At 42.3% G+C, this 25,669-nt stretch overlaps 1 protein-coding gene across 9 annotated transcripts in view; it reads left to right on the top strand.

The window, feature by feature from the left end:
- si:ch73-287m6.1 (RIMS-binding protein 2) overlaps positions 1-25,669 on the top strand; it is an 85,740-nt gene that overhangs the window by 44,821 nt on the left and 15,250 nt on the right. For 8 of the 9 annotated variants that reach the window (XM_037752948.1, XM_037752950.1, XM_037752944.1 and 5 more), the window contains 11 exons: positions 371-460; positions 3,830-3,952; positions 9,231-9,335; positions 15,452-15,656; positions 17,324-17,481; positions 17,670-17,749; positions 17,861-17,970; positions 20,662-21,480; positions 21,745-21,768; positions 23,597-23,748; positions 24,391-25,209. In XM_037752948.1, the coding sequence (XP_037608876.1) occupies positions 371-460; positions 3,830-3,952; positions 9,231-9,335; positions 15,452-15,656; positions 17,324-17,481; positions 17,670-17,749; positions 17,861-17,970; positions 20,662-21,480; positions 21,745-21,768; positions 23,597-23,748; positions 24,391-25,209 (2,685 nt within the window). The remainder of the gene's footprint in view (positions 1-370; positions 461-3,829; positions 3,953-9,230; positions 9,336-15,451; positions 15,657-17,323; positions 17,482-17,669; positions 17,750-17,860; positions 17,971-20,661; positions 21,481-21,744; positions 21,769-23,596; positions 23,749-24,390; positions 25,210-25,669) is intronic. The other variant, XM_037752946.1, reaches the window with a different exon arrangement.

The raw sequence follows: 25,669 nt of genomic DNA, 5'->3' as shown, positions 1-25,669 counted from the left end.
CTTCTCTCTCCTCTCTTCCTTTACCCCCTTCTTTTTTTCCAGCTCTCCCCGTCCGTCCCTAATGCCACATACCAAATGGAGGGTGACAGTATGCAGCTGTGGGTTTTGTCCTCCAGACAGCATCTTAGAGAAAAGCTTAGCCCCACACACACACACACACACACACATGCGTGCAGACGGAGGGAGGGATCGGCACTAACCTGAGTCTTTCATCTGTCGCTTATATAATAGTTTTAAGATGGAGTTGCGCCGTGTGACTTGCATACATGATGCAAATCAGACATGAATGAAAAATCTTTGCAATGAGGACGATAATGCATCATAATGTAACGACAACAACACTCTTTTGTCTCTCTTGTTTCTTCTTCAGAGAGCAAAGCTCCATGCTGCCTTGCAGGAGAAAAACCGTCTGAACCTTGAGCTGATCAGCAACCACCTGAAGACGTCCAAGTATGACCAGGTATGGCATGCAAGGGCACACACACACACACACACACAGTGATGATCAATGGTAAAATCAATTGTATATTACACTACTAGTGATATAACGGTGATAACGGTTCATATGATCTCTTTTACGAAAAGTTGTTTGTCATTTTTCGTGCGTTTTTCCTACGAATGTCCAGCAACGTGTCAATTTCCACTCTTTTTCAAAATTAAAAGATTGACTTGGTTAGGTTTAGGCAACAAAACGACTTCGTTAGGTGTAAGAAAAGATTGTGGTTTGGGTTAAAATGACTCCGGAAGTGGCGTAACTTAAGCACAAAAGTTAGCCTAAATGAGAAATAAATCAAATTTGACTTGTGGTTTCACACGGGGTACGAACACCGGTCTCTTGGGCGAAAGGGTGTTTCTTTTTTTCCCACCCATCCACCTCCCTCTCTACGTTCTTTATACGTCCTGGTTCAGAATTACATGGATCGCATACAAATTGATTTTGTGGAATATATATACGAATTACAGTGCATTACTTTAGGTATAGCTACGAACGGTGTATGAGAACAGTCCATACATGTGCTACGTTTCACATTCACTCGTCTCACAAATGGCTGTAACATCAGTCATATGTTGGAATCTGTGATCCATCTCTGCAGATCAATACACCGGCAGCCTTGTTATCATCATCATACATGTTATCACGTGTCCACGTACAGGATGTCTACATGTGCTATTAATGTCATGTCTTCCATCTTCTACACACACACACACGTCATTGCTAACGGTTCCTTTCCCATCAATGTGTCTTTACTGGCACAGACAGCCAGCGTCTCCCACTTCACACATGCATGCACAAACACGCACGCAGACCCAGACGGAGACGGTCTGTGATGGTAGGCGATTAGCTCCTCTGGCGCTAATAGCGACTCTCACAGAGGGGGCAGATTTGACACGTGTCCAGGGACTCGGCTTGGAGCTTTTTTTGCTCCACCGTGCCACGCAAAAAGAGATGCCATCTGTGCGCCGACAAGGTGGGACACGGAAACGAAAAGCAAGTGGGGCAAAAGTGTTGTCCAGTCCCCACCAGAGTTACAGTATGAATGACTGGCTTGTAAGGGCAACCCTGGCAGCGTGTGGTGGACAGGAGGGGTAGAGAGAATATGAAGGAATGAAAGTGGGAAAAGAGAGAGAGAGAACATGAGCGTGAGAAAGGAAAGAAAGCGGTGATATCATTAGAGAAAGTAATCACCGTCAATAATAGGCCATTTGTCAGAGTTCAGGAGAATTAACTTTCTATCTCTGATAGTTTCGAAAGAAAATACATGACTCAAAGTCATAGTATTTACTGTGTGGGGCTTATATTGGACTCAATGTTCATGTTATTGTGTCCACCCCAATACAGATTCACCAATGGAGAGTCAGGGTGCTGTGTGTTGACCATGACAGTGATTTCAATTTTGAAGAAATATTTATTTTAGGGCTGTCAAAGTTAACGCTATAATAACGTGTTAACACAAATTCATTTTAATGTCACTAATTTCTTTAACGCGTTAACACAACTTGCAATATTTAGGTTGTAGCAGGCTGTTTTAAAGCTAGAGTGAAGATACTGCCATCATATGAAACTAGAAAAACCTAAGGAATCCATTGGTACCAACAATGTCATACTAACTTGTCGCCAAGGAGGCTAAATAACGCTCCAAACTTCTACTGTCATGGCCATTTTCAAAGGGGTCCCTTGACCTCTGATCTCAAGATATGTGAATGAAAATGGGTTCTATGGGTACCCACGACTCTCCCCTTTACATACATGTCCACTTTATGATAATCACATGCAGTTTGGGGCAAGTCATAGTCAAGTCAGCACACTGACACACTGACAGCTGTTGTTGCCTGTTGGGCTGCAGTTTGCCATGTTATGATTTGAGAATATTTTCTTATGCTAAATGCAGTACCTGTGAGGGTTTCTGGACAAAATGTGTAATTGTTCTGTGTTGTTAATTGATTTCCAATAATAAATATATACATCAGTTTGCATAAAGCAAGCATAGCTGCATTAAATACTTGATTAATCTCCCTTTAAGACAATTATGCGATTAATCTTAGACAGCTTTAATTTAAATATAAGTGATTTAATAGCACAGCTAAGGACAGAATATTTATCTAATAATATATATTAGATTAAAATATTTATTTAAGGGAGACACTGAAATACTAACTCATAGTTTTATTACCAGACTAGTTTTTAAAGGTCTTATTGATAACATTTTAATGTGGACGAATATTTTTTGAAAAAATAATACATCCACAGAGCTTTTCGACAGGTGTCGAATATAAGTATAACATATTATGATTGGAAATTAATCATTTAAAAAATGTTGGCGGGTCCAAATTTAATGTTTTGTTTATATCTGTGGAAGATATCTGACGTTTGGTTCCTACTTCTAACAAGGCTTGTGAGACAATAGTATAACAACGATGATATCACGTGTCTGAGTCTCACTCCACTCGACCATAAAATATGCATTTTGTGCAACTAACTGGCAACCACTTGTTGTGAAGTAAATGCAATGGAACGGGAAGGAGAGTACGACATCTAGTGGCTAAATGTTGTCAATAGCACCTTTAATGCTATATTATTATTTTTTTTTAATTTAATTTATCATGTAAAGCATCATTGGGTTTCTAGATAAATGCTTGAAAATGGTTATGCTGCTTGCTCGACGTGATATATACCTCAGATGGTACGAGAGCTCCACTCATAAATTCCACAATACGAATGAACTCATTTCCTTTTGCAACAGTCTAGTTCTGTGCACTTCTGAGTACGCGAGCGTTATCTATTGTACGCTCATCTCTTTTGCTATAATGAGATGATCGGTGTACGGCTGAGGGATGGTCCTGCTCCATCCTATGAGGCCACCTCTAGAGGAACCAGCTTAACTCGAGGCCTCTGACTGATGGAGGAACGAGAGGCAGAATGCTTGAGTCAGCAGCTCTGTCTCATCAAGGCTAAATTGAAATGTGCTGATTAATTTCTCTTCTGACTATGTGAACTTCCCATCAACCCTCCAGCGAAAAAAGAGAGAACAGCCTCTATTCATGAATGTAAAAAGTAGGTCTATACTGCAAGAACAAACCTCATAAAAATTGCATGCTTCTTTTCCTCTTTTTTAAAAAGAAACAAAGTAATGGATGCATTTTGAAGCTCTTCAAGTAAGAAACATCCCCTCACTTTGTTGTGTTTTTCTGTGTAACCGTGTCTCCGCTGTCCTTTTTTTGTGGTCTTTTATATCCATGTTGTTTATAATCCTCTTAACCTCGTCTTGTTCTTTTTTATCTTTTTCCTATCCCTCCCTCCCTTGCATCTGGATTCTTTCTGTTCACGTAGGTGCGATCAGACTATGACCAGCTGAGACAGACCTTTGCTGTAGTGAGCCAGGAGAGAGACGTGGCCCAGCAGCAGAGGAGCCAACTCCAAGGCAAAGTGGAGAACCTGGAACAGGTTCTAAAGGTGAGACGTCGGTGCTACATTTACGTTTGCCTTCATCCCATATACAGTACACCTTAAATGCAAATATCACTTAAAGGGATAGTTTGGGTGTTTTGAGTTTCGGTTGTATGAGGTAGTTGACGCGTGCGCTATATTTAGAATATTTTCTGACAGGGAACTGAACTGAAAGTGACACTTATAGCCTTTCTTTTGGGTGTCCAATATACATTTTGCTGTCGGCCCTGTCCACAGCAGTATATTGCTTTGCTCTGGTGTCGGTACTCCTGTCTGTTTCTCCAAGCTGGAGGCATACCGGCCGTCTTCTACGGTAGGTAATACACTGACTATGGATAAGTACCTCATACAACCCTACTTCAAAACCACCGAACTATCCCTTTAAGTGTTCTTTTAATAACTCCAGCTCTTCATCTTTCTATTCATCCCTCTATTTCAATGTCTCCTCCCTCCACCTGTAATCTTCTCTGCATTTGTAATTGAATCGTTGCATTTTAATATTTTTTACAAGTGACATATAATTTCAAGTTTAATGAAGTTTTTTTTAACAATAGGCCTATATCCTTTGACTTCTTCACATTTTGGTAAACCTGTCCCTGATTTCTCACTAAATGACACTTTGAGTCCTGAATCACCTTTACTGTAGTGCTGCGGTAGTTTTAGTTATCTGGTGTGGAGTGAAAAACATCATGTGGCCATGCAGCTCCAGATAACTTAATAATGTCAGAAAACAATTTTGAGTATTGTGGGATAACTCAGAAACCCCAGCCGGTTAGACTGTTATCAGATCATTAGATGAGCATTATCAGTGGTTATAAGCCTCATAGATGTGGATCAGTAGGGCCCTGCTATACCTACTAGGAGGCTTTATCATCTATTCGAAAGGATGATCACCGAAAGAAGCAATAAAAGAAGACGACAGCGACCTCCAGCGACCCTGCAGCAATTATGACAGGAGCAGAAGTGGAAGTGAGGCGCTGTAGTGTAGAAAGTATAGCGTGAAACTCCATATTGAGTGGATGTTGGGGGTGATGGGACAAAAGAAAACACAGGGTTTTCATCCAGAAGGTTTTTCATCCAGTCTGAAACCACACAAGCACTAAGTTTCACTTTCACTTTTGAAACTTACTCTGCATTTCAATACCCATACTACCATATTATTTAGTATACAGAAAAAAAGATTTAGTATGTCCCAGTACATAGTATGTCAAATGCAGAATGCCAGAAAATACCAGGATGTCCTACTACATCCGGTCGCATTTTGCAGTATGCATGCCAGCATGCTTTTCTGGCTCCTCTGTCCCACAATCATCTGCACAGCGAATATATGAGCAAGAGGGTGGTACAGTATGTCCCAATTGTATGCATACTGCATGCAACAGTACATACTTTGTAAGGGCAGCTGCAGTTTGTACTAAAAGTAAAAAAAAAAAGAAGTGTTTTGGAACGTAGCCGTATTATTTTAAGCCAAAACGCAATGTTTAAGTAGTTTTGTTGGGTAAACCTAAAGAAGCCTTTTTGTTTGTGTTCAAAACGCAACATTTCATACAGTTTTATGTGTTAGAAGATGTTGCTTTTGCTTTCCCTTTTACAATGCAGTCGGCGTAGTAGGCCCCTACTGACCCACATCTATGACAAGATAACGCACATTTAATGGCCTGGTAACAGTCGAATCGGATGCCCAGCCCCTGTCAGTAAGTGTCAGTAAGAGCTTTACCTGAAGAAACTAAACTCTTGGATTACTTGATCAAAGGACTCCAATTTTTCATATGTACCAAGGAAGATATTTCCTTTCTCTGCCCATATTTAATTATCTGCAGTTATGGATTAATTTATGTAAATCAATCTAAATTTAGTTCAGGGATTGATACTATGAATCTGGAACAGCTTCTTCCTCATCTCTCCCGTTCTTTGGTGGAAAAGACTACTGAGCAATGTGTCTCTAAGGCAAACCCTACACATGTCTTACTGCTGAGTAGGCAAAGCAAAAGAATTAGGAGACCCAAGTCTAAACCCTTCTATCCTCTTTTATCACCCCTGATTCTATCTGTCCACTTTTTTCCACTGACACACTGTATATCTCACTACATTTCTCCAGCATTCCCATCTGCACTCATTCATTCCTCGCACACTTCAGTGATTCTGTTCGGCTCACACCATTCATCACATCTGGAGATGTTTCAGTCCCGATTCTCGCCGCCTCTTTCGGAAAACATCCCCCATCTCCCGTGTGTTTTGTTTTCTAAGAAAACTTTCGAAGGCGAAGTGATGCAACTCGTGAGGTGAGGTGTCATCGGATTCACGGAAAAGGCTCTTTTTTCACTGTGTTGTGGTCTGCCAATAGTAATCAGACACAGTCTCAGTGCGCCGTGAGAGGCACTCTCATTACAAATCCTCGCCTCCCTGCGTCTCCCATCGATTGTCTGTTTGTCAGGATATTTGAGAGAGAAATGTACCCATCTGAGAAAAACTGACCCGCTCCCTAATACAGCAAAGAAAGGTTTGTCACTTTCTCATTGTGTATTGATTATGAAGACAAAGAGACTATTTAGAGAAAATTACACACGGCGATGTGGGTGGAGAAAGCAGATATGGAGGAGACGCAACATTAAAAAAAATAGTAAAAGACAGACTTTATTTTTTTTTAAGTTTTTTTTTTTTTTTTTAAAGCTAATGAGATACAGCCCATCTGGGCTTTAAAGTTATATAATCTGGTAACAAAAAAGATTAATTGTCATATATTCTATGGGGGAATTTAAGACCCCTTTCTATCTTACAAAAGGTGTAAAGGACAATATGGAAGACTAATGTATATTGGCTATTAGATAAAGTGTTATAGTTACAATTGTCACTGAAGAGGACAATCCATGTATAATTAAGGAGTGGGCTAAAGAGGCCTGGTAAGCTTTTTCTGCAACCCTCTTTGCTGTGAGGCGACAGTGCTAACCACAGCACCACCATGCCGCCCTAACTTTGAGCGAATATGATAAAAAGTTATTTTTATAGAATGGTCACTATATCCTGACAGTAGTGCATGAGACAGATAATCTCTGAAAGAAAAATCAGGTTCTGATTCAGATCTGTGTCCTGTGCTTCTAATGGCATTTGCAAATTTCTGCTGCGCCCGAACAAAAACAACCAATCAGAGCCGAGCAGTCTCTACAGCAGCTGTCAATCACTGCTCGCATAGCTCGTGAACTCAAACGGTTAAACTAGGCAGCGCTGATCAAATATGAATCAAGATTCTGCTACTGTAATGCCTATTTATCTCATAAAATGTTTTCATAAACATCTTGTAGTGTATTATTTAGCTGTAAAATGAGAAAGTTTGCGACCCGGCCGCCGTGTTGAAAACAGCCGAGGCAAAACCAAGCACTGCCCACCGGCTGGAGAAATCTTTCTAATTTTACAGCTGAACAGTACACTATAAGATGTTTCTGAAAACAGAAAATAGGCTTTAGGCATTTTTTTTTCATATTTGCCCAAAGCTACCAACTCCAGCTTTAATGTGTAGAATGGGAGTTCCCCTTTAAGTCTGATTCAAGTCCAAATCTCAGGTCTACAGCTCAGCTAGACCGTAAACATCACCGGTCTCAAAGATGTTTGTCTTTACAGTGTTGTGTGACACACAAATGCCCCTTTTCAACACATTGTGGAGCCTTCAGTAGTCTAAGGGCTGGAGCTGCAGGCTTGTGTAAGGCAGGGTGTCAGTTTAAAATCAATGTCTGTTTCTGTTTCAATATGACATCACAGTGTCAAGTCAAGTCAATTTCATATGTATAGCCCAAAATCACAAATTTGCCTCAGGGGGCTTTACTATCTAAGAAACCTCAGGAAGAGCAACAGAGGAGGGATCCCCCTTCCAGGATGGACAGACGAGCAATAGATGTCGCGTGTACAGAGTAGCAGCATGATGAAAATACAACATAGACAATCCATATGAGAAAAATTAATACATATAATGTGAACATATGTGAGAAGGTGGATTCCAGGAGGATGTCAAGCAGCTTCCCGGTGTCGCCAAACAGATCGGAGCCAGAGCAACACAACCTCCTCTCTACGCCAAACAGATCGGAGCCAGAGCAACACAACCTCCTCTCTACGCCAAACCGATAGAGCCAGAGCAACACAACCTCCTCTCCACGCCAAATAGATATAGCCAGAGCAACACAACCTCCTCTCCACGCCAAATAGATAGAGCCAGAGCAACACAACCTCCTCTCCATGCCAAATAGATAGAGCCAGAGCAACATGACCTTCTCTCCACGCCAAACAGTTAGAGCCAGAGCAACACAACCTCCTCTTCACGCCAAGTAGATAGAGCCAGAGCAACACAACCTCCTCTTCACGCCAAGTAGATAGAGCCAGAGCAACACAACCTCCTCTTCACGCCAAACAGTTAGAGCCAGAGCAACACAACCTCCTCTTCACGCCAAACAGATAGAGCCAGAGCAACACAACATCCTCTCCACGCCAAATAGATAAAGCCAGAGCAACATGATCTCCTCTCCACTATGGAACCTAGAGAGAGGACCAGATTTCTGTTTTTTAGGTCACAGTTGCTTGGTAACGTAAACGTATGTTTCCCATGCCAATATGCCCCTTTGGACTGAATTAAATAAAAAAAAAATAAACAGTGCGTTTGCTGAAAATGTAGGTGAGTCCATCAAGCCCTCCCTGAATTTCCAAGAGGTAAAAGAGTAAAAAGTAGTTTTCTCTAAGGCTTCCAGTGACAGCCTCTCAGCCAGCCCAGTCCTCTGCAGCTTAGAACTTCTGCCTGATTATGCAAAGCAGTGGCTGCCTGCTCAGGACACCTCGAAGCCACTCCGGGAGGTAAAGAGGCTTTTCTTTTTTTTCTTTTTTTTTTCAAGGCAGAGAGAACACAGAGAAGAAATGATGAATGTCAGAGCTTTTTAAGCTGTCTTTTCTTCTTAAGCCCGCAGAAACATCTTATGGCCTTAACTCTGTTTCTGCAAGATGTGGCAGCCGGTCGTGACTCCGCGGATAGATACTGTATAGTCATGACTCGGCTAATTTGGGAAAGGGTAGATTTAGGATCGGCGTGGGTGACCGTGCGGGACAGCTTTGTCTGAGTCAGTTCGGAGTGGGTTGAATCTGATAGATATACATTACAAATGATATGAAAAGCTCATACTGTACAACGCTCTTTTCTTCCACAGAGAAACTCAACACTTGGATGGCGAAGTCGGACTTTAAAGGAATAGTACAGCATTTTTGGGGAGATGGTTTATTTTAACCGCATCCTCTCTCTGTTTGTCCGCAGCATATGCACGAGGCTGTAGAGCTGAAGCGGCAGCTGCAGATAGAGCATGAGAAAGCCTTGGTGGCCCTTCACACCAAGCAGAAGGAGATCAATCAACTGCAAAAGGTATGGCCATATATGGATAAAGGCAAAAGTGCAAAATTGAAGGCATGTTTTTTTTTTTTCAAATTTGACACAACCCTCCTTTGTCATTGATTTTGTGATGAGAGCAGTGACGAACCGAAGCTCCTCGTTCAGTAACTGATGTGTCAGTAGCCAATTTGTGCTGAATCACTGTCATCGAATCGCTGCTACTGTATCAGAAAAGATGAAGACCTCAGAAAGATGTCACATAAAGTAAAATCAGCAGATTGCATTAGAAAACGCAGCTTCAGCTCACAACGCCTTTCATATTGTTTGACGGCGGGATGAAGGGCTCTCTGCTAAAAATGACGCCTTTTTAGTCGTTGATAATTTTAAACACCTTGTGGACGTCTTTCAATGTGCAGACATTACTTTTATTCTAGGTGTTGTATTCAGTCTGGTCTCCTTTTAAGACTGGGATATATTCTGCTTAGGAAGTGATTAAGTAAAACTGCAAATATCAAGACCTTTTACTTAAGTAAAAGTAGCAATACTACAATGTAAAAATACTCTGTTACAAGTAAAAGTCATGCATTCAAAGTGTTACTTAAACCTGCAGTAGGCAGAATACTTTTGGCATCATTTGGCACAAATTCCTTACAATCTGCACCTCCTCATGGCTCTGTTTTCAGGCTTTTAAAAAATCTAGCCTGTGACGGGAGACTTTGGCCAATCACAGGTCATTTCAGACAGAGAGAGCGTTCCTATTGACTGTTCATTCAACGGAGGCAGCAGTCAATCACTTGCGAACTGCTGGTAAAGGTGGTGCTAAATTTAAGTACTTATTTACTGCTGGTTAACTTAACCTGCGATAAAACATCAAAATATATTAGTTGATTTTTTATTTTTATTTTCTATTAATATTCTGAATATGCAAAGTAACTAGTTGCTAAAGCTGTCAAATATATGTAGTGAAGTAAAAATATTAATAATAATATTTGCTTTCAAAATGGAGTGGAGTAAAAGTATAAAGTAACATAACTTGACCCAGATATGTGTCTCTAATTAATGCAAGTATATTTAAATTTAAGACTTTTTGACCTCCCCATGTCGTAAACACACTCATGCACCGCGATGATGCCTACATTTTTGGTTGTTACATGAACAAATAATGTAGTTTAAAACATTTTATTTGCTGTATCTTTGTCCCGTCGCAGCGTCATTTACTGTTAATTGTTTCAAACGAAAAGCTAAAAAAGCCCATTCAAATTCTTATTCTAATGACTGATCTGTAAATAAACTCAAAACACCCACTGGATTAGACCACGCAGGCTTTGATATGGTAATAAAAAGGGCTCAATAGTGACTGCTTCCTCAGAAATCTGGGAGGTTTTTTCTGTCTGCGTGTACCTGCTTCTCGTACTGCATTTGCATTGGCGTCTGTTCAAAGACACAAATATATCCAAGCAGATGCCAAGTTATTTGTACAATTACACAAAGAGGTTTTTAATGTGGAAAAACTGTGCTTTTACTTCCGCCACCAGCCGCTACCAGACACTAACATATCCCAAAATAAACCTGCTCATCAGAGCCGTGCCATCAGGAGTACAGTAGGCGGCCTCTCTTCAAGTACCAAGCGCTGTGATCAACCAGGGTGCTGGGTTGACAGTCTGTCAGCCGTGCGCTGTCTGTTCTACCTCATGGACTGTGATCACGGTGTCAGCTGCCACTGCGTGTCTCTGTGTGTTCTCTGGGAGCTCGGGTTCAAGCTGACCAAGAGCACGAGGAGGCAGTATACACCTGGTAGAGGTACAGGATCTTTACCTCAGTGTTACCTGTATTAAATGTAGTTTAGATGAAATAAAACAAATCCTCAGGATGTCTCACATACTATTAGACAAATGTGGAATAAGGGGTACTAGAATGTCAACTATAAGAAAAAACAATGAATGCAATTTTAATGTAGTCAAAAGTTCAATTAAAAAATGCAATTTTATCTGTTAAAAACACCCATATATTGTAAAGTCCCTGCACCACCCACACAGGTGTTTTCCATTGCTCTGGCTGATTACACCTCTGCTAGGAATCTACTGTTTGTGAAGCCCCACCCTCCTTTGTTACCACTGCTGCGCCTGTCAAGCTCTCTGTTATTTTACAATGATAACAAAGGCAGATATACGATACGATAATACGATAATACTTTATTGTCAGACAGGTCTGAAATTCGTTTTGCATCACAGCAGCTCCATTTGCAACATCACAAAAAAGGACAAAGACAAGAAACAAGGATACGTACATTTAAACATTACAATCACAGAAGACGATATTCAGGGCCCTTCAACGTACATTTGATGTGGGATTAGGCTCCATATTTAGTTTTAGGATTGACTGGTGTACAAAAGAGTGCTCCAGTCTAACCTTATTAAATCGTGGAACCCTGTATCTCCGATTTGATGGTAACAATTCATATTCACTGTTCAAAACATGGTTGGGGTCAGAGACGATGGCCTTAATATGTTATTATGATAGGCTGATTCATATAATTTCTCAAGGGGTTGACTTACAATCTTTGAGCAGATTTTCATTTGGTGGAGCTTTGATAGTTTTGACTTTAAAGTAGTGGACAAACTCTTGTACCATGTAGTATAACAATACTGTAGAACACTCATAATAACAGAAGTAAAAAACAAAAGAAGAATTTGTTTACTCGCCCCAAAATATGCCACTTGATATGATTAGGATTTCTTGGAACAACGTGTCCTTGATTTCAGATAGATTTTTCTAGCAAGCAACCGCCATTTTTGCCGTCAAATGTCAAATTTTGCTGGCAGATTTTGTCCCAGACAAACCGTCTGGGCATCCTCACCAGTCGGTGATCCCAGGAAGAAGACATGTCGATGAAGAAACAGCATTTATCTAGAAAGCTGCTTAGTGCCAAATATTATAAGTATGATATGGAAATATGTAAGATCAGACTGTTATTTCATTCTAAAAATAACCCTGTTCGACTGCTTAGCTTACATACCTACATAAGAGTACGGTAGTGGTTTTTAGTGTGAGGATTAACCAATGTGTGTGTCAGGTAGCATGTTTGGCTTGGTTTGCTGGAATGTGAACTTCCCCCATATCCTGTAACATTAGCCTGAACTTTGAGATCATCCAGGACCAGTTTTAACACAGTGGGGACTTACTACACAGTGGATGAGCTACGCTATGATTGGACATTTGCTCCATATGCGAATAAGAACAATAAAGGTGTGAGTTGAGGTGGATGTCAAACACGGGCTATGTCTGAAATCTCTCCTATTTACTATGTTTACTGTCTGCCACTGTCTGTCCTAATTCTGAGCATGAAATATACTGCATGCAGTATGTAGTGTCCTCAAAATTCCTACAATGGAATGAAAAAGAGTATATAGTGAGTAGTGTCCATGGCCTGTATACCCTACTTTAAAAAATCACCATTTGTTTGTCTTGCTTTCCATTCATTTTATACTTTTCATATTGTCCACTTACTTTTATATATTGTTTTCTCTGTCTCTTATCTCCACCTTTCCCCTTTTCTTCTTCCTGTAAAACACTTTGTTACTTCTGTTTTGAAAAAAAAAAGCGATATATTGAAGGAGTTTGCTCGTTTTCGTAAGCAATCCCACAATGCAACGAGTCACATTTTTATAGATGCAAAAATAACAAGTGACACTAAACCTGTCAGTAAGAATGCAAGATTATGATGATTCGTAAGTGTGGAAAATCTGTCTAAATTAGCTGCTCACTATTGAGTAAACAATTGACTGTTCGGTAACACTTCTTTTACAGGTCCGCAAATTTCATAGTAATTAGGTGATAATTAGTAAGTGGAATTACTGCCAAATTACCCCAATATTGACCTCAAAATTTACCGAAAAATGACTTTATTACAAAGATTATTTCATAATTATATGCTGAAATAGCATATAATTGTTAAAATAGGGCCTTTAGGCTTGAGAAGCGGCTCTTCATCTGAGGTTGAAAACCAAAACTAATAGAGGACACTGTTGATCAGGCACAAATCTCACCATTGTGCGACTTATTGTGGACACAAATGTAACCTGGTAGCTAATGTAATGATTCAGGGAGTTTTTTAAAGAAATTTCAAACAAGTTATTTGCTAATTATTATATATTTATCAGCAGACATGGAAATAAAGCATATCAATCAATTTTGTATTCTTTTCCTGGAAATGTATTAAATAAATTACCAGCTATTGGGAAATAGCGGAACATAATTATTAAATAATGTTTATAATAAAGTAATTTTTGACAAATTTTGAGGTAAATATTGGGGTAATTCGGCAGTAATTCCAAAGAATAATAAGAATGATAAAGGTATGAACAGGTGCAACAACAAGACATTAAAGAGAGTCAATAAAATTTGATTTAAAAAAATCGCAATATATCACTTAGCTTACGGTATCGCAATATATCTCAATATATTAAACTGTTACCCTTGTATCATGATACGTATCGTATCACCACATTCTTGTCAATACACAGCCCTAGTTCTGACCATGGTGAGAACATGTTGGAAAGAGACTTAAACCTCCAACTCATGCCTTCTGTCATGTTTCTGGATCCTCTTTTAATGCACGTGGGCCTTTTTTCCTGCCCAGAAGTAGTTGTGAACAAACACTTTAATACCGTGTAGGTTATTCAATACTCCGCACCAGTTGGTGACTCATACTTCAGAGAATTTAAAACAAACAGTAGCTCAGCTTCTGTATTTTGCAGTTATATTCCTACCTCGTCCTTTGTCTCCCTGTAGGTTTCCTTATTGTTGTAAAATATTCTTCCAAACTTTCACAGCAGTTTGCAGCCTCCCATTAATCCAGCAACCGGGCCGACCTTGAATACTAAACGTCCCTGTGATCAAATCACTGACCTGCTGCGTTTCATCACAGTCTTTAAGATGCTTGTCACTGCTCGAAATTATTTCCTCATTTCACTCTAAATCCCTTTTGTCACGACAATAGGGCGCGGGCTCCTTTGAGTGCGGTTCAAGCGAGGTCGCGCTATTATCCATCCGAAGCACTTTAAGGCGATTTTACCGAGCTCCGAGTCTGGCTCAGACAAACATCAAGAGTTTGGTTCGTGAGAAACGGAAACTCCGCCGTCGAGGAGTTACTTCTCTTCTTGCGAATCCATCGAATCAATTTGTAGTCTTCCTTCACAGGCCTGTTTCTCTACACTAATGGGCAAACACACACTTCAACAGGAAGAAAAACATAACCCCGCTGTCTGTAGGGTCAAACTAACCTCTTTATTCTCTTTTCTGTGAAACCCACAGTCCTCAATCATGTTTGTGCTTGGAAAGCTTTTTCAGTTTGCTCTTTTTTTTTTACTTTAATTTCATGTTGTATATTTATCTGCACTGATAAATATACGATTGTCTCTTTTTCTCCTTTACGTCAATTGCAATGTCATTTATTGGTGTTTGTCCTGTCTACGGTGTGTTTTTTCTTTAAATTTTTCTTCTTTCTTTACTTTTTTTTCTGTCTCTTCTGTCTTTTTTGTCCAAACAGAACAATAAGGACAGAATGTTTCAGGTATTTATTTTCCTCCCTGATTAGTTTTCGTGTGTGAATTTTCAGCAAATCGCTAAAGCTTTTCAAAGCCTTTAGTGGGTGTTTTGTGCAAATTGAGAATCCATATGTGCACTGAATGAAATTGAGTATACTCACAGTACACCCCATCCATCTTCCTCTGATATGATATCTATGATATGACGTCTTTAATGTCTGTACTCTAAGTGTTATAATCCTCTTAACTCTTTGCTTCGTTATCAGAGTTTAGCAGTGTTAAGTATCAGCAGCTGCAGCAGTGCAGATGACTCTACGCTTCCAATATGCTCTGATTAGACTGCAGTGGGTTCAATATAACATGCTGCTATATGCTGAAAAATGGCTCTGTAGGGATCCTTTCCTAATTGGTTATGTGTTTGATCAGCATTAATAGATGAAACGTTGGCTATTCTTCAGAGATTACATATGATGAAGTACACTCCATGCTTTGTGTGTGTATTTTCCCTCATGTTTCACTCTTTACCTCCTGCTCTCTCTTTTTTTTTCGTCTCTCTTGGCCATTACCGCTCGCCTCCTCTGCTCTCTTCGTTGTCTATCAAAGGTCAAGGTTCGTGACCTGGAGCAGAAATGCAGGTCACAGAGTGAACACTTCCACCAGCTGTCCAACGAGCTGCTGAATTTCCGTTTGCAATCGGATACTGCGGACGTCCTTAAAATTAATCCCGCTTGCACATCCCGGATCCCTCTCTCATCCGAGAAGAAACTCTCACAAGTCATCGTTGGATTTGAAGCCCGGACGGAGACAGGTGGGTCGGCTGGTCTCAGCTCATAACCAAACTTCCACATTTCCTTATTATTGCTGTTATTTACAGTAGCAGGGGCAGACTCAGGCTGTCTGAGGGGCACGGGCGGGAAAAAATAAAAAGGGCACCAGCTGCATGCGGTGGGGGCACCAGCGCGCAGAAGGTTTTCTAGTATGTTATATAGGCCTTTAGGGCACTTTATCATGTTTTCTCCACTGGAAGGGCACCCAAGAGGGCACTTTATCATGTTGTCTCCACTGGAAGGGCACCCGTAGAGGGCACTTAATTGTGTTTTCTCCATTTAAGAGCACCCAAGAGGGCACTTTATCATGTTCTCTCTACTGGAAGAGCACCCTAGAGGGCACTTCATCACATTTTCTCTATTTTAAGGCCATCCTAGAGGGCACTTTATCACATTTTCTCTACTGGAAAAGCACCCTAGAGGGCACTTTATAATGTTTTCTCCATTTTTAAGGCCATCCTAGTGGGCATTTTATCATGTTTTATCTACCATAGGGGCATCCAAGAGGGCTGTGTGATTAGTAGTAGTTGGCAGGAGTGCTTATGGTGATGGTTTATAATGGTTTAATTCAGATTTTATATCTTTACTCAATGTTGATTATGGCACTGAGTGATTTAAAGGGGAACTCCACCGACTACTCTGACTCGGGGCTGTCGCTGGGCAAGTTGCATTGTGGGTGATGTAGGCGCCAGGTTTTGACTAGGAAGAAGAATGCGGGGAATAAGAAAAAGACCATATCTCTGTTTCTGCTGCAATGATACTTTCTTGTTTTTTAAAAAGTCCATCGTGAATCCAACAATGTCATAGGAGCACAATGCTAAATCTGGGATCAATGGTCCGCTACCAGTGAGGTCCACCCATTCTAAAAAAAAAAAAATGAATGCACTCTGGATAAAAGCATCCACCAAATTACATGTGATCAAAAGGCCTATGATCAGAATGAAATGAGAGTCGGGGCGATCTAATCCCCCAACGGCTCACATAACAGCTGGATCAGCTCACTCCTGACCAGAGGTGGACACCATTACTGGCGATACTGCTTATTCGTGATCAATATCTACACTAATTGATCACAGGCCTGATGTATGACATGGATGTAGTTTAACACATTAGTATTCTAACGACACCCGGTGCAACCTGCAGAGCCAGCAGATAGAGCCGTATCAGCGATGTAGATTTATACAGTCTGGCACAGACCAGAGGTCTTTGAAGTGCTGGAAATCCTGTTTTATCTTTCTCTGCACTTGAAACAGAGAGGGGGGGACTCACTGATGCATTTGGGCTAATGCATAATATTACTCACTCACAAACCCACTGATACAGTGGACCCATGTTGTTGGCTGACTTTAATTTCCTCAAGGAATTCAGCAGTTCACACTCTTAGACTTTTCTATTTTCTATTTCCTACGTTTTTCAAGTGTGTGTGTGTTTTCCCCCCCATTCCTCCGAGGACCTCAATGGTATTCAAGGGCAAAATGTGTTGCAGATGTGAGGTGTTGATGGGAGGGTGAAATAGCCTTTGCCATGAGGAGTGTTTGCCGTACAACTCGCTGCAACAGGAGATCAATAGCTGTACAATGAGCAGCAAATGGGTGCAGAAGGAATGACAGTTGCTCTTTTATTTGCTATGGAAATCAATGTCTCCCAGGCGATGAGAGCGCGGCCAACACGCCGCTACTGATCTCCCAGTTCTTGCCCTGCACACCACAGACTGGAGACAGAGAGAGACCAGAACTGCTGTCTGTCAAATCCAGCACCGTGACAACGGACCGCCCCAGCAGCCCTCGACAGCGGACCCCCTCAGAGGTGGGTTTGAGGGACGCTGCCGTAGCAATAATGAATGAAGTTTTCCCTGTTCTCAACATTACCCACAGTTAGGTTGACTTATATAGTGATGTATTCAAACTTAATGGCTTACTTTGCTTGGTGTTGAGTCTTAATTATGAATAATATGTAAACGGGAATGACATTTGTTTGTGTCGTCAATCCTATAGATGGAGGATGAGGCCAGCCCATCACCCAGGTCCAAGCCTCGCTACACAGGCCAGGTCCGCCTTTGCACTGCCCGATACAGGTGAATGCTTCTCTTGATTTTATTGCACAATATAACTAACTGCTTCGTCATTTACAAATGAATGTAAAAAGCAGCTGTGAAAACTAAAAACAAGTGAACCTCTCCTTTCAGTTATAACCCTTACGATGGACCAAACGAGCATCCTGAAGCAGAACTCCCCCTCGTGGCTGGAAAGTATCTGTACGTCTATGGAAACATGGACGACGACGGCTTCTATCAAGGTGAGAAGTAAACCAAGATGACATGGAAAATACTTACCCAACATTAACTGTGCAAGTCAAGCTTAGGCAGGTATACTTAAATGACAAATGTCTAAAGAAGAACATTTGCAGTCCACAGATCAAAGATTACAGTACAGCAGGAGGTGTCCTTTGTTGCTTTTTCGAGTCTGTGATGTTGCCTGAGTCCCTGTCTGCTGCTGTAGCAGAGAATGCTTGACAGTCACAACAAGCGTGTGCATCATCGCGTATTAATTATCTCACAATGAGACAAAATGCCAAGATGTGTGTGTCAGCTCGCAGTTATCCCCCAGTGAATTTGTTCCGTTTACAGTTTTCTATATGGCATATAAATCCCCTCACCATCCATTCAAATGACAATGTCATATACTGTACTGTACATATACTATATATATATATACTGTATATAGTCGAGTCAATTTGATTTGTACAGCCCAAAATCACAAATTTGCCTCGGGGCTTTACAATCTCTACAAGATACGACACCCTCTGTCCTTTACAGTACAACCGTCTCATTGGAAAAGGAAAAACTCCCACCCCCAAAAAACACTTTTAACAGGGAAAAAGGAAAACAAATTTAAGAAACCTTCAGGAAGAGCAACAGAGGAGGGATCCCCCTTCCAGGATGGAAAGACGTGCAATAGATGTCGAGTGTACAGAGTAGCAACATGATGAAAATACAACATAGACAATCCATATGACAAAAATTAATACGTATTACGTGAACATATGTGAGAAGGTGGATCCAGGAGGATGTCAAGCAGCTTCCCGGCGTTGCCAAACAGATCCGAGGCAGAGCAACACAACCTCCTCTCCATGCCAAACTGACAGAGGCAGAGCAACGCAACCTCCTCTCCACACCAAATAGATAGAGCCAGAGCAACACAACCTCCTCTCTACGCCAAACCGATAGAGCCAGAGCAACACAACCTCCTCTCCACGCCAAACCGATAGAGCCAGAGCAACACAACCTCCTCTCCACGCCAAATAGAAATAGGCAGAGCAACATGACCTCCTCTCCACTATGGAACCTAGAGAAAGGATCAGATTTTTGTTTTTAGGTCACAGTTGCTTGGCAACACAACTTCCTCTCCACGCCAAACAAATAGCAACACGACCTCCTCTCCATGCCAAATAGATTGAGCCGGAGCAACACGACCTCCTCTCCACGCCAAATATATATAGCTCTGTATATGTACAATGACATGTATTATTAGTTGTCCACTCTACAGTATATCTTGTTGACTTCATTGTGTGAGACATGCCATTACATCATAATCAAACCTTAATGTAAAGAGACTATACTGCTGATACAATCATCATCGTAACACTGCTACAAATGTGACTCTTCTTAGGTTACATGACAGCAGCAGCATTTGTCACCCTCGCACTGTATTATGTTATATCCCCGCTGCTCGTTTTCACCTTGTGATCTGACCTCCTCTTCGTCTCATGTTGCTATGATTTTCATTGAGATTATCAAAATCATTTTGCATTTTGCAGTCTTTTGACTGATCCACCTTCAGTTTGGGCTCAGATGATGGTGCTGTTGTTGTAAAGCTGCTATATCATTTTTTTGTCAAATGTTACTCACATATTAAAGTTAACAGATCTCTTTTATAGCTAACAAAACCATCCATTTTCCCACTAGGAGATTTTATTATTTTGGTTACACCTGTATGTAAGAATACTTTGTGTCAGCGCACCCAAGAAAAAATCCTGTACACTTTTTTTTTTTTAGAACTGGTGATTGGAGTGATTCTCCGTCTAATCTCTTTAGAGTTATGAAGGCTTCTCCATCAGAGGCAATCCTAATCCCCCCTGACTAGCAATCCTGCAGACAGCGCGGCCCACTACACATACACAGTAGTACTCAGCTGCAGTGATTCATTAGCTGTGGGCGGTGAGATTGCACGGCATCGTGGAGGAGCCTTGTATTTACCACGCAGGAGGGAGACTTGGGCTTCAGACCAAGCTGTTGTCAAGATGGGACCTTGGTCCCTTTTAGCTTGATGACTAATCCAGCGGGGCTCGGTTTAATCATCAGCGCACACACACACATAAACAACACACATACACACAGATGGGTTTAAGGTCTCCCAGGCCACTGTGGAAAAAGGGATTGAAGGACAAGATGATAGGGAGCTTTTTCTCGAAGACAAACTTCTTCCCTTTGGGAAAAAAACTACAGTTCAAATCTAAGAAGGTTTTTTTTTTTGTCTGCATTGACCGCAGCATCTACATGCTCAAGGGGGTTCTTGGAAATGTTCGAAAGCAGCGAACATAAGTTCACATTCTTCGGAAAAAAAATGTTTTCAGGAGAGAATACAAAAGATAGCATCAGATACGCAGTGGTAAATCTTACATCTTAGGGATTACTGTATGTTTAGATATATCTCCCACCTCTCACTCACTGACTCATTCCCACCCCACAAGGAAAATAGCTCTCACTGATGATTTATTGTGTTCAAGTTACAGCTTTCCTTTTGTCTTGTAGGAGCCTTTAGTGAAGCCTAATTTTAACATTTGCATGAGGCATCACGGAGGAATGGTTGTGCTTTCCTATAGAGACAGTTAGTCAGGTAGTTGGTATTAGGCTTTTTGTTCATCAACATACACAGGAAGAATGTTGAGTATCTCCTACCTCCCTCTCTATGTCTTTCTGTGTCACAGGGGAGCTGCTTGATGGCCAGCGAGGACTTGTTCCCTCCAACTTCGTAGAATTTGTCCAGGACAAGGAAAAACTAGCAATTCAGTCTGGGGACGGAGGGGACGACCTGGGCCCATATTCCAATATGCAGCTGGCCTTGATTCCAGTGGATGGAGGTTCCTCCCAAGACGGCCTACTGGGCTCATGTAACGCCTTGGTTCCTTGTAGCAACGGGACAGGGGGGCCCATGGACCCCGAGGACCTGGCTGAAGACGTCGTGCCTTATCCCCGAAAGATCAACCTGATCAAGCAGCTGGCACGGAGCGTCATCGTGGCCTGGGAGTCTCCACTAGTGCCTTTGGGCTGGGGGAACATCTCTGGCTACAACGTGTTAATAGACGGGGAGCTCCGCGCCAGCATAGCGTACGGCGGCCGGACCAAGTGCTTGCTGGAGAAGCTGGACCTGGACGGCTGCGTCCACCGCGTGTCGGTGCAGAGCCTCACGGACCGCGGCCTGTCGGATGAGCTGCGCTGCACCTTGCTGGTGGGGGCCAACGTGGTGGTGGCGCCGTGCGGCCTCCGGGTGGACGACATCCAGCGCGACACTGCCGAGGTCTCCTGGCTGCCCAGCAACAGCAACTACGGCCACACCGTGTTCTTGGACGGGGCGGAGCACGCGGTGGTAAAGCCAGGAAGGTATAGACTACGCTTCATCAACTTGAAGCCCCTGACGGTTTACAAAGTGACGGTGGTGGCGCTGCCGCACCAGGTGCCATGGCAACTGCCGCTGGAGCAGAGAGAGAGGAAAGAAGCTGGCGTGGAGTTCTGCACTCAGGCTGCAGGTCAGCACAGCTCATTTCGATACATAGAGATATAGTTTCAATAATGAATGCATAGCTCCATAGCATTAAGTTTCTTTATTTACATGTTTTTAAATCTTGGAAGACAGATGAGATGACAGACTGCTACTACTCTGTTTATTACCGTAATGCCAGCTCAATGTAACATAATGCCATATCAATATTAAGGTTATTGTATTGTGCTGTAGAAGAGTACAGCGCAGCTTTTCCTTACCATGCCGTTGTTGTGTATTGTATTTTGTCTAGGTCCAACACCATATTGCAGATCAGGTCAGAATGAAACATCAGTCCTGGGCTGGGTTTCCCCAAATGTCTGAGCACTAAATGATTTTCTTCTATTGTAAAAACCAATGGGCAGAGATGACATTAGTGCTATGATACTTTTGGAAGAAGGTCACGGTCATGAAATGGAGAATAATTATGACATATTGTTCAAAATGAGCAATCAATTAAGGCAGTGGTTCCCAATCTATTTTCCTTGAAGCCCCCCCACCCTACTTGTATCTAAGAAAAGCCTTTTTTTTTTCTGACGTCATCACCCTAAAAGAAATCCTCGAACAAAATCCTCAATTTGTGATTCGGTGTATTAAATTAGTTTTTTAATAAATAAACTTTTGTTAATGAATATAACTCATAAGTGCCTCTGTGCGGCGGGCAGGAGAGCAGTTTGCTGTGAAAATATTGTTTTTGAAAGGCTAAACACCAACAAATATGGATTGATGCGGAATATTTTGTCAGATAAAAACACGTTGTGAATTTTGGAAATCCATATTTCTTTCAATAAATGTCGACTTTTGGGCTTATTTGAAATGTTTGGATCACACAAGTCTGAAACAATCCTTCGCAGCCACCTCTGGAATCTAATTCTATTCTAATAATATAATACTACTAATATTAGTGGATTCTGATCTTTATCTGCAACTGTGCAGAAATAATGGGTTTAAACACAATGTGGCCTACTAAGTAGCAAAAAAGACTTTTGTAGAAATTATCCAGTAAATGTGTTATAACGATTTTAGTTATACATGTGTAAATCTAATTTTGACAACCTCAGAGCAGACAAATCCTGGCGCACACCTAAAGGGGTCTGGAACCCCAGGTTGGGAACCACTGAATTAAGGGGATCTGGGCAAAATGGCATTTATTGAAAATCATTTTTCACCTACAAGCAATGTTGTCATTCACGTATCTTGTAATTGTATATATCGAAATTGAAATCCACTTTTTCGACACCAAATTCGAATGCAATTTTGCCCACGTTCGCTCACCGCGCTGAGCATATCACTAATTAGAGAGCAGCCACGCATCGCACGATATGATCAGCCATTATTCTGATGAGTCATTTCCTCAGCCTATAGCCTCGCCCAGTAGTAACCAGCGCTATATAAAGCAGTGCCTCTCCACTGCTCAATGAAATGACCATTTTGTATGAGTGTGCATTGGCCTCTGCTTGAGTGCAGTTGTGCATGTTTTATATCCACTGATCCAGGAGAGAGGAAGACAAAGAATGGGCTGCAGTTAGTCTCCCTGGATTGTGTCCTGCATGCGGAGACAACAGCGCTTCTCTCAGGAGGCCCAGAAGCCCACATTGTTTTGTTTCACTTTCATTGTTTCTCCTCTCGTAAAGAGTAGTGTGAGGTTACAGTACAGCACTAAAACCAGAGGAATACACACTGAATTGTTCACATCATGAGTATCTTAGGTGAGATAGTGTTAGTTTACCGCCATAATAACGTACTTAAATTACATTTTATAAACACAGCACACAATGTGAATGTCGCCCCACGAGCAATGTCACATTATCGCATTAAAGTGTCCGCATGAACTATCTACAAAGTATAAATAAGGTGTTATGTATTCCTTTCACAAATTTAAATATGCAAGACAAACTATGAATGTTTGTTGTGTCCTGAATCCTCACCCCCCCTCTCCCCCCACCTCACCCCTTCTCCTGTACGTGGGCATTTCTATGCATGTTTGTGTGTGCCAATTTGTGCATTTAATGAATGCTTCACACCCTTTTCCTCTTGTTTATATATTGGTGATATTAAAACAGTAACCACTTTTAATCTGTTAATCTGTTCTCTCACCTCCCCAGGCCCTCCCCAGCCCCCCCTTGATGTACAGGTGCTGTGCGGGCAGGCTCCAGGGGTCCTCCAGGTCCGCTGGAAGCCCCCCGTCCTCTCTCCCACGGGCACATCTAACGGGGCAAATGTGGTTGGCTACGCGGTCTGCACTAAAGGACAGAGGGTGAGCTAGCAAGTGTTACAAACCAAGACTATATCTTTTGTTAAAAGGGTGTGGTGAGTAATGGCGAGGAGTTCATCTTGGGTTAAAGGCATCGCTCATGATTAGAGGAAAAAAACAAGTGGCTTTGTACAGTATCATGCATAGCACCGAGGGGCTGGTAGCAAGCATATGGGATCCATATTTCAAACGCCTACATGCAGTACAAAGATACAGTTGTTTAATCATATTTAATCCAGCTGAAACATGAGAACATACATCACAGATGAGGTGGTAATAGCCTCTGTTGTTGAGTTGTACATTATGTCATCAGTGTCCCTCAGCGCACACAGTAGTGCCACCTACTTGTGATTCATGTTCAGTGCAAGCCACTCAATCTGGGAGCTGTGAACATCTCGGAAAGGTCTCTCACTCCCTCTGGTGATGGCCAGAGTAAATCAACACAGTGCAATGTTTTTTGCCTTCTTATGTGCTTCACATTACTTATAGAAAAATTGATAAATTGCGAGGGAACAAAGAGAACACTGACCATTTTTTATATGTTCGTCTTGGAGTCCTGGAGTGACACAAAAGGGAAAGTTTCAGTTGTTAAAAATGATTATGCAGCTTCTGTTGACCATTTTATTTTCTCTTTTTTACATCCAGATAGCTGAGGTGTTGTTCCCAATGGCAGACTATGTGACTGTCGAGCTGACAAGGATTCAGTGCCTGGAGGCCAGGGAAGTCATCGTCAGGACGCTGTCAGTACAGGGAGAATCCCAGGACTCCCAAGTCGCCGTCATTCCAAACAACCTCCTCGTGCCTCTACCTGCAATCCCCCTGCCGCCGCCGCCAATGCACCCCCACGCAGGCCCCCCTCCGCACCCCCACGCTCAACCCCACCTCCAATCCCCTCACCTTCCTCACGCCCCGCCCCAGCTCCAGCTCCCCGCTCCGCCCCAGGCGCACGGACAACCGCTCCCGCTCCTGCCCCACCCTCCTCACCCTCAACCCCACCCTCTTCACCCTCAACCCCACCCCAGACTCCCCCACCCGGGCGGACCCCCGCAACAACCCCAGCTCCGACCCCCACATCCTCACCCCCAGCCCTTACACCTTCAGCCTCGACCTCCCCACCAAGGCCCCAGGCCCCAGCACCAACTGCCTCTGCTCCCCCACCCCCATCACCACCCTATACCTCAGAGACCAGATTGTGCCAGAGACCTGGATGCCAAAGAGCACGCGGCCCACCACGGGGGAGCTTTTCCGCCCGGCCAGCCCGGCTGGGACCCCACGCGCTCTCCCTCCGCCCAGCCTCCCGTGTCCATGCAAGGCCACATGCTGGAGGCCCCGCCCCCTCCCAATCCACGCTCCCCTTCCCCACAGAGGATCCTTCCTCAGCCTCGAGGCACGCTCATCCCGGACACCGTGGCCAAAGCCATCGCCCGAGAAGCAGCGCAGAGGGTGGCGGCAGAAAGTGGCAAGGTCTGATGAAAATGAAAATGCAATCACACAAATTGAATTATTCAGTCAAAAAAGAAACTCGCCGCATAATAATAAACTTAAAGGTCCTATATTGTAAAAAGTGAGATTTTCATGCCTTGGTTTAAGTGCTATATAAATACTGTGAAAGTATCGAAACACAGAGAAAATCACACACAGCCCATATTCAGAAACTGTGCCTTTAAAACAAGCCGTCACGATTTCTGTCCATTTGTGATGTCACAAATCTACAATATAGACCATTACACAATTTTAAATGTAAACAAACATTCTAAATGTGTCCTAGTTTATTTCCAAATGCAGTGTATGTGAATGACATCAGCTGACAGGAAGGAAACATGGACCCAAACTGTTGCCCAGCAACACAATTTCGTTACAATTCCATTGAAATGCACTAAAACGGAGTGTTTCAGACAGAAGGTAAATACAGACATATTCAGGC

This window comes from Sebastes umbrosus, chromosome 19 (genome assembly GCF_015220745.1).
Source record: "Sebastes umbrosus isolate fSebUmb1 chromosome 19, fSebUmb1.pri, whole genome shotgun sequence".
Lineage (NCBI taxonomy): Eukaryota > Metazoa > Chordata > Actinopteri > Perciformes > Sebastidae > Sebastes > Sebastes umbrosus.
Note: the sequence above shows the minus strand (reverse complement) of the source record. Positions and strands in the feature narration are given on the sequence as shown.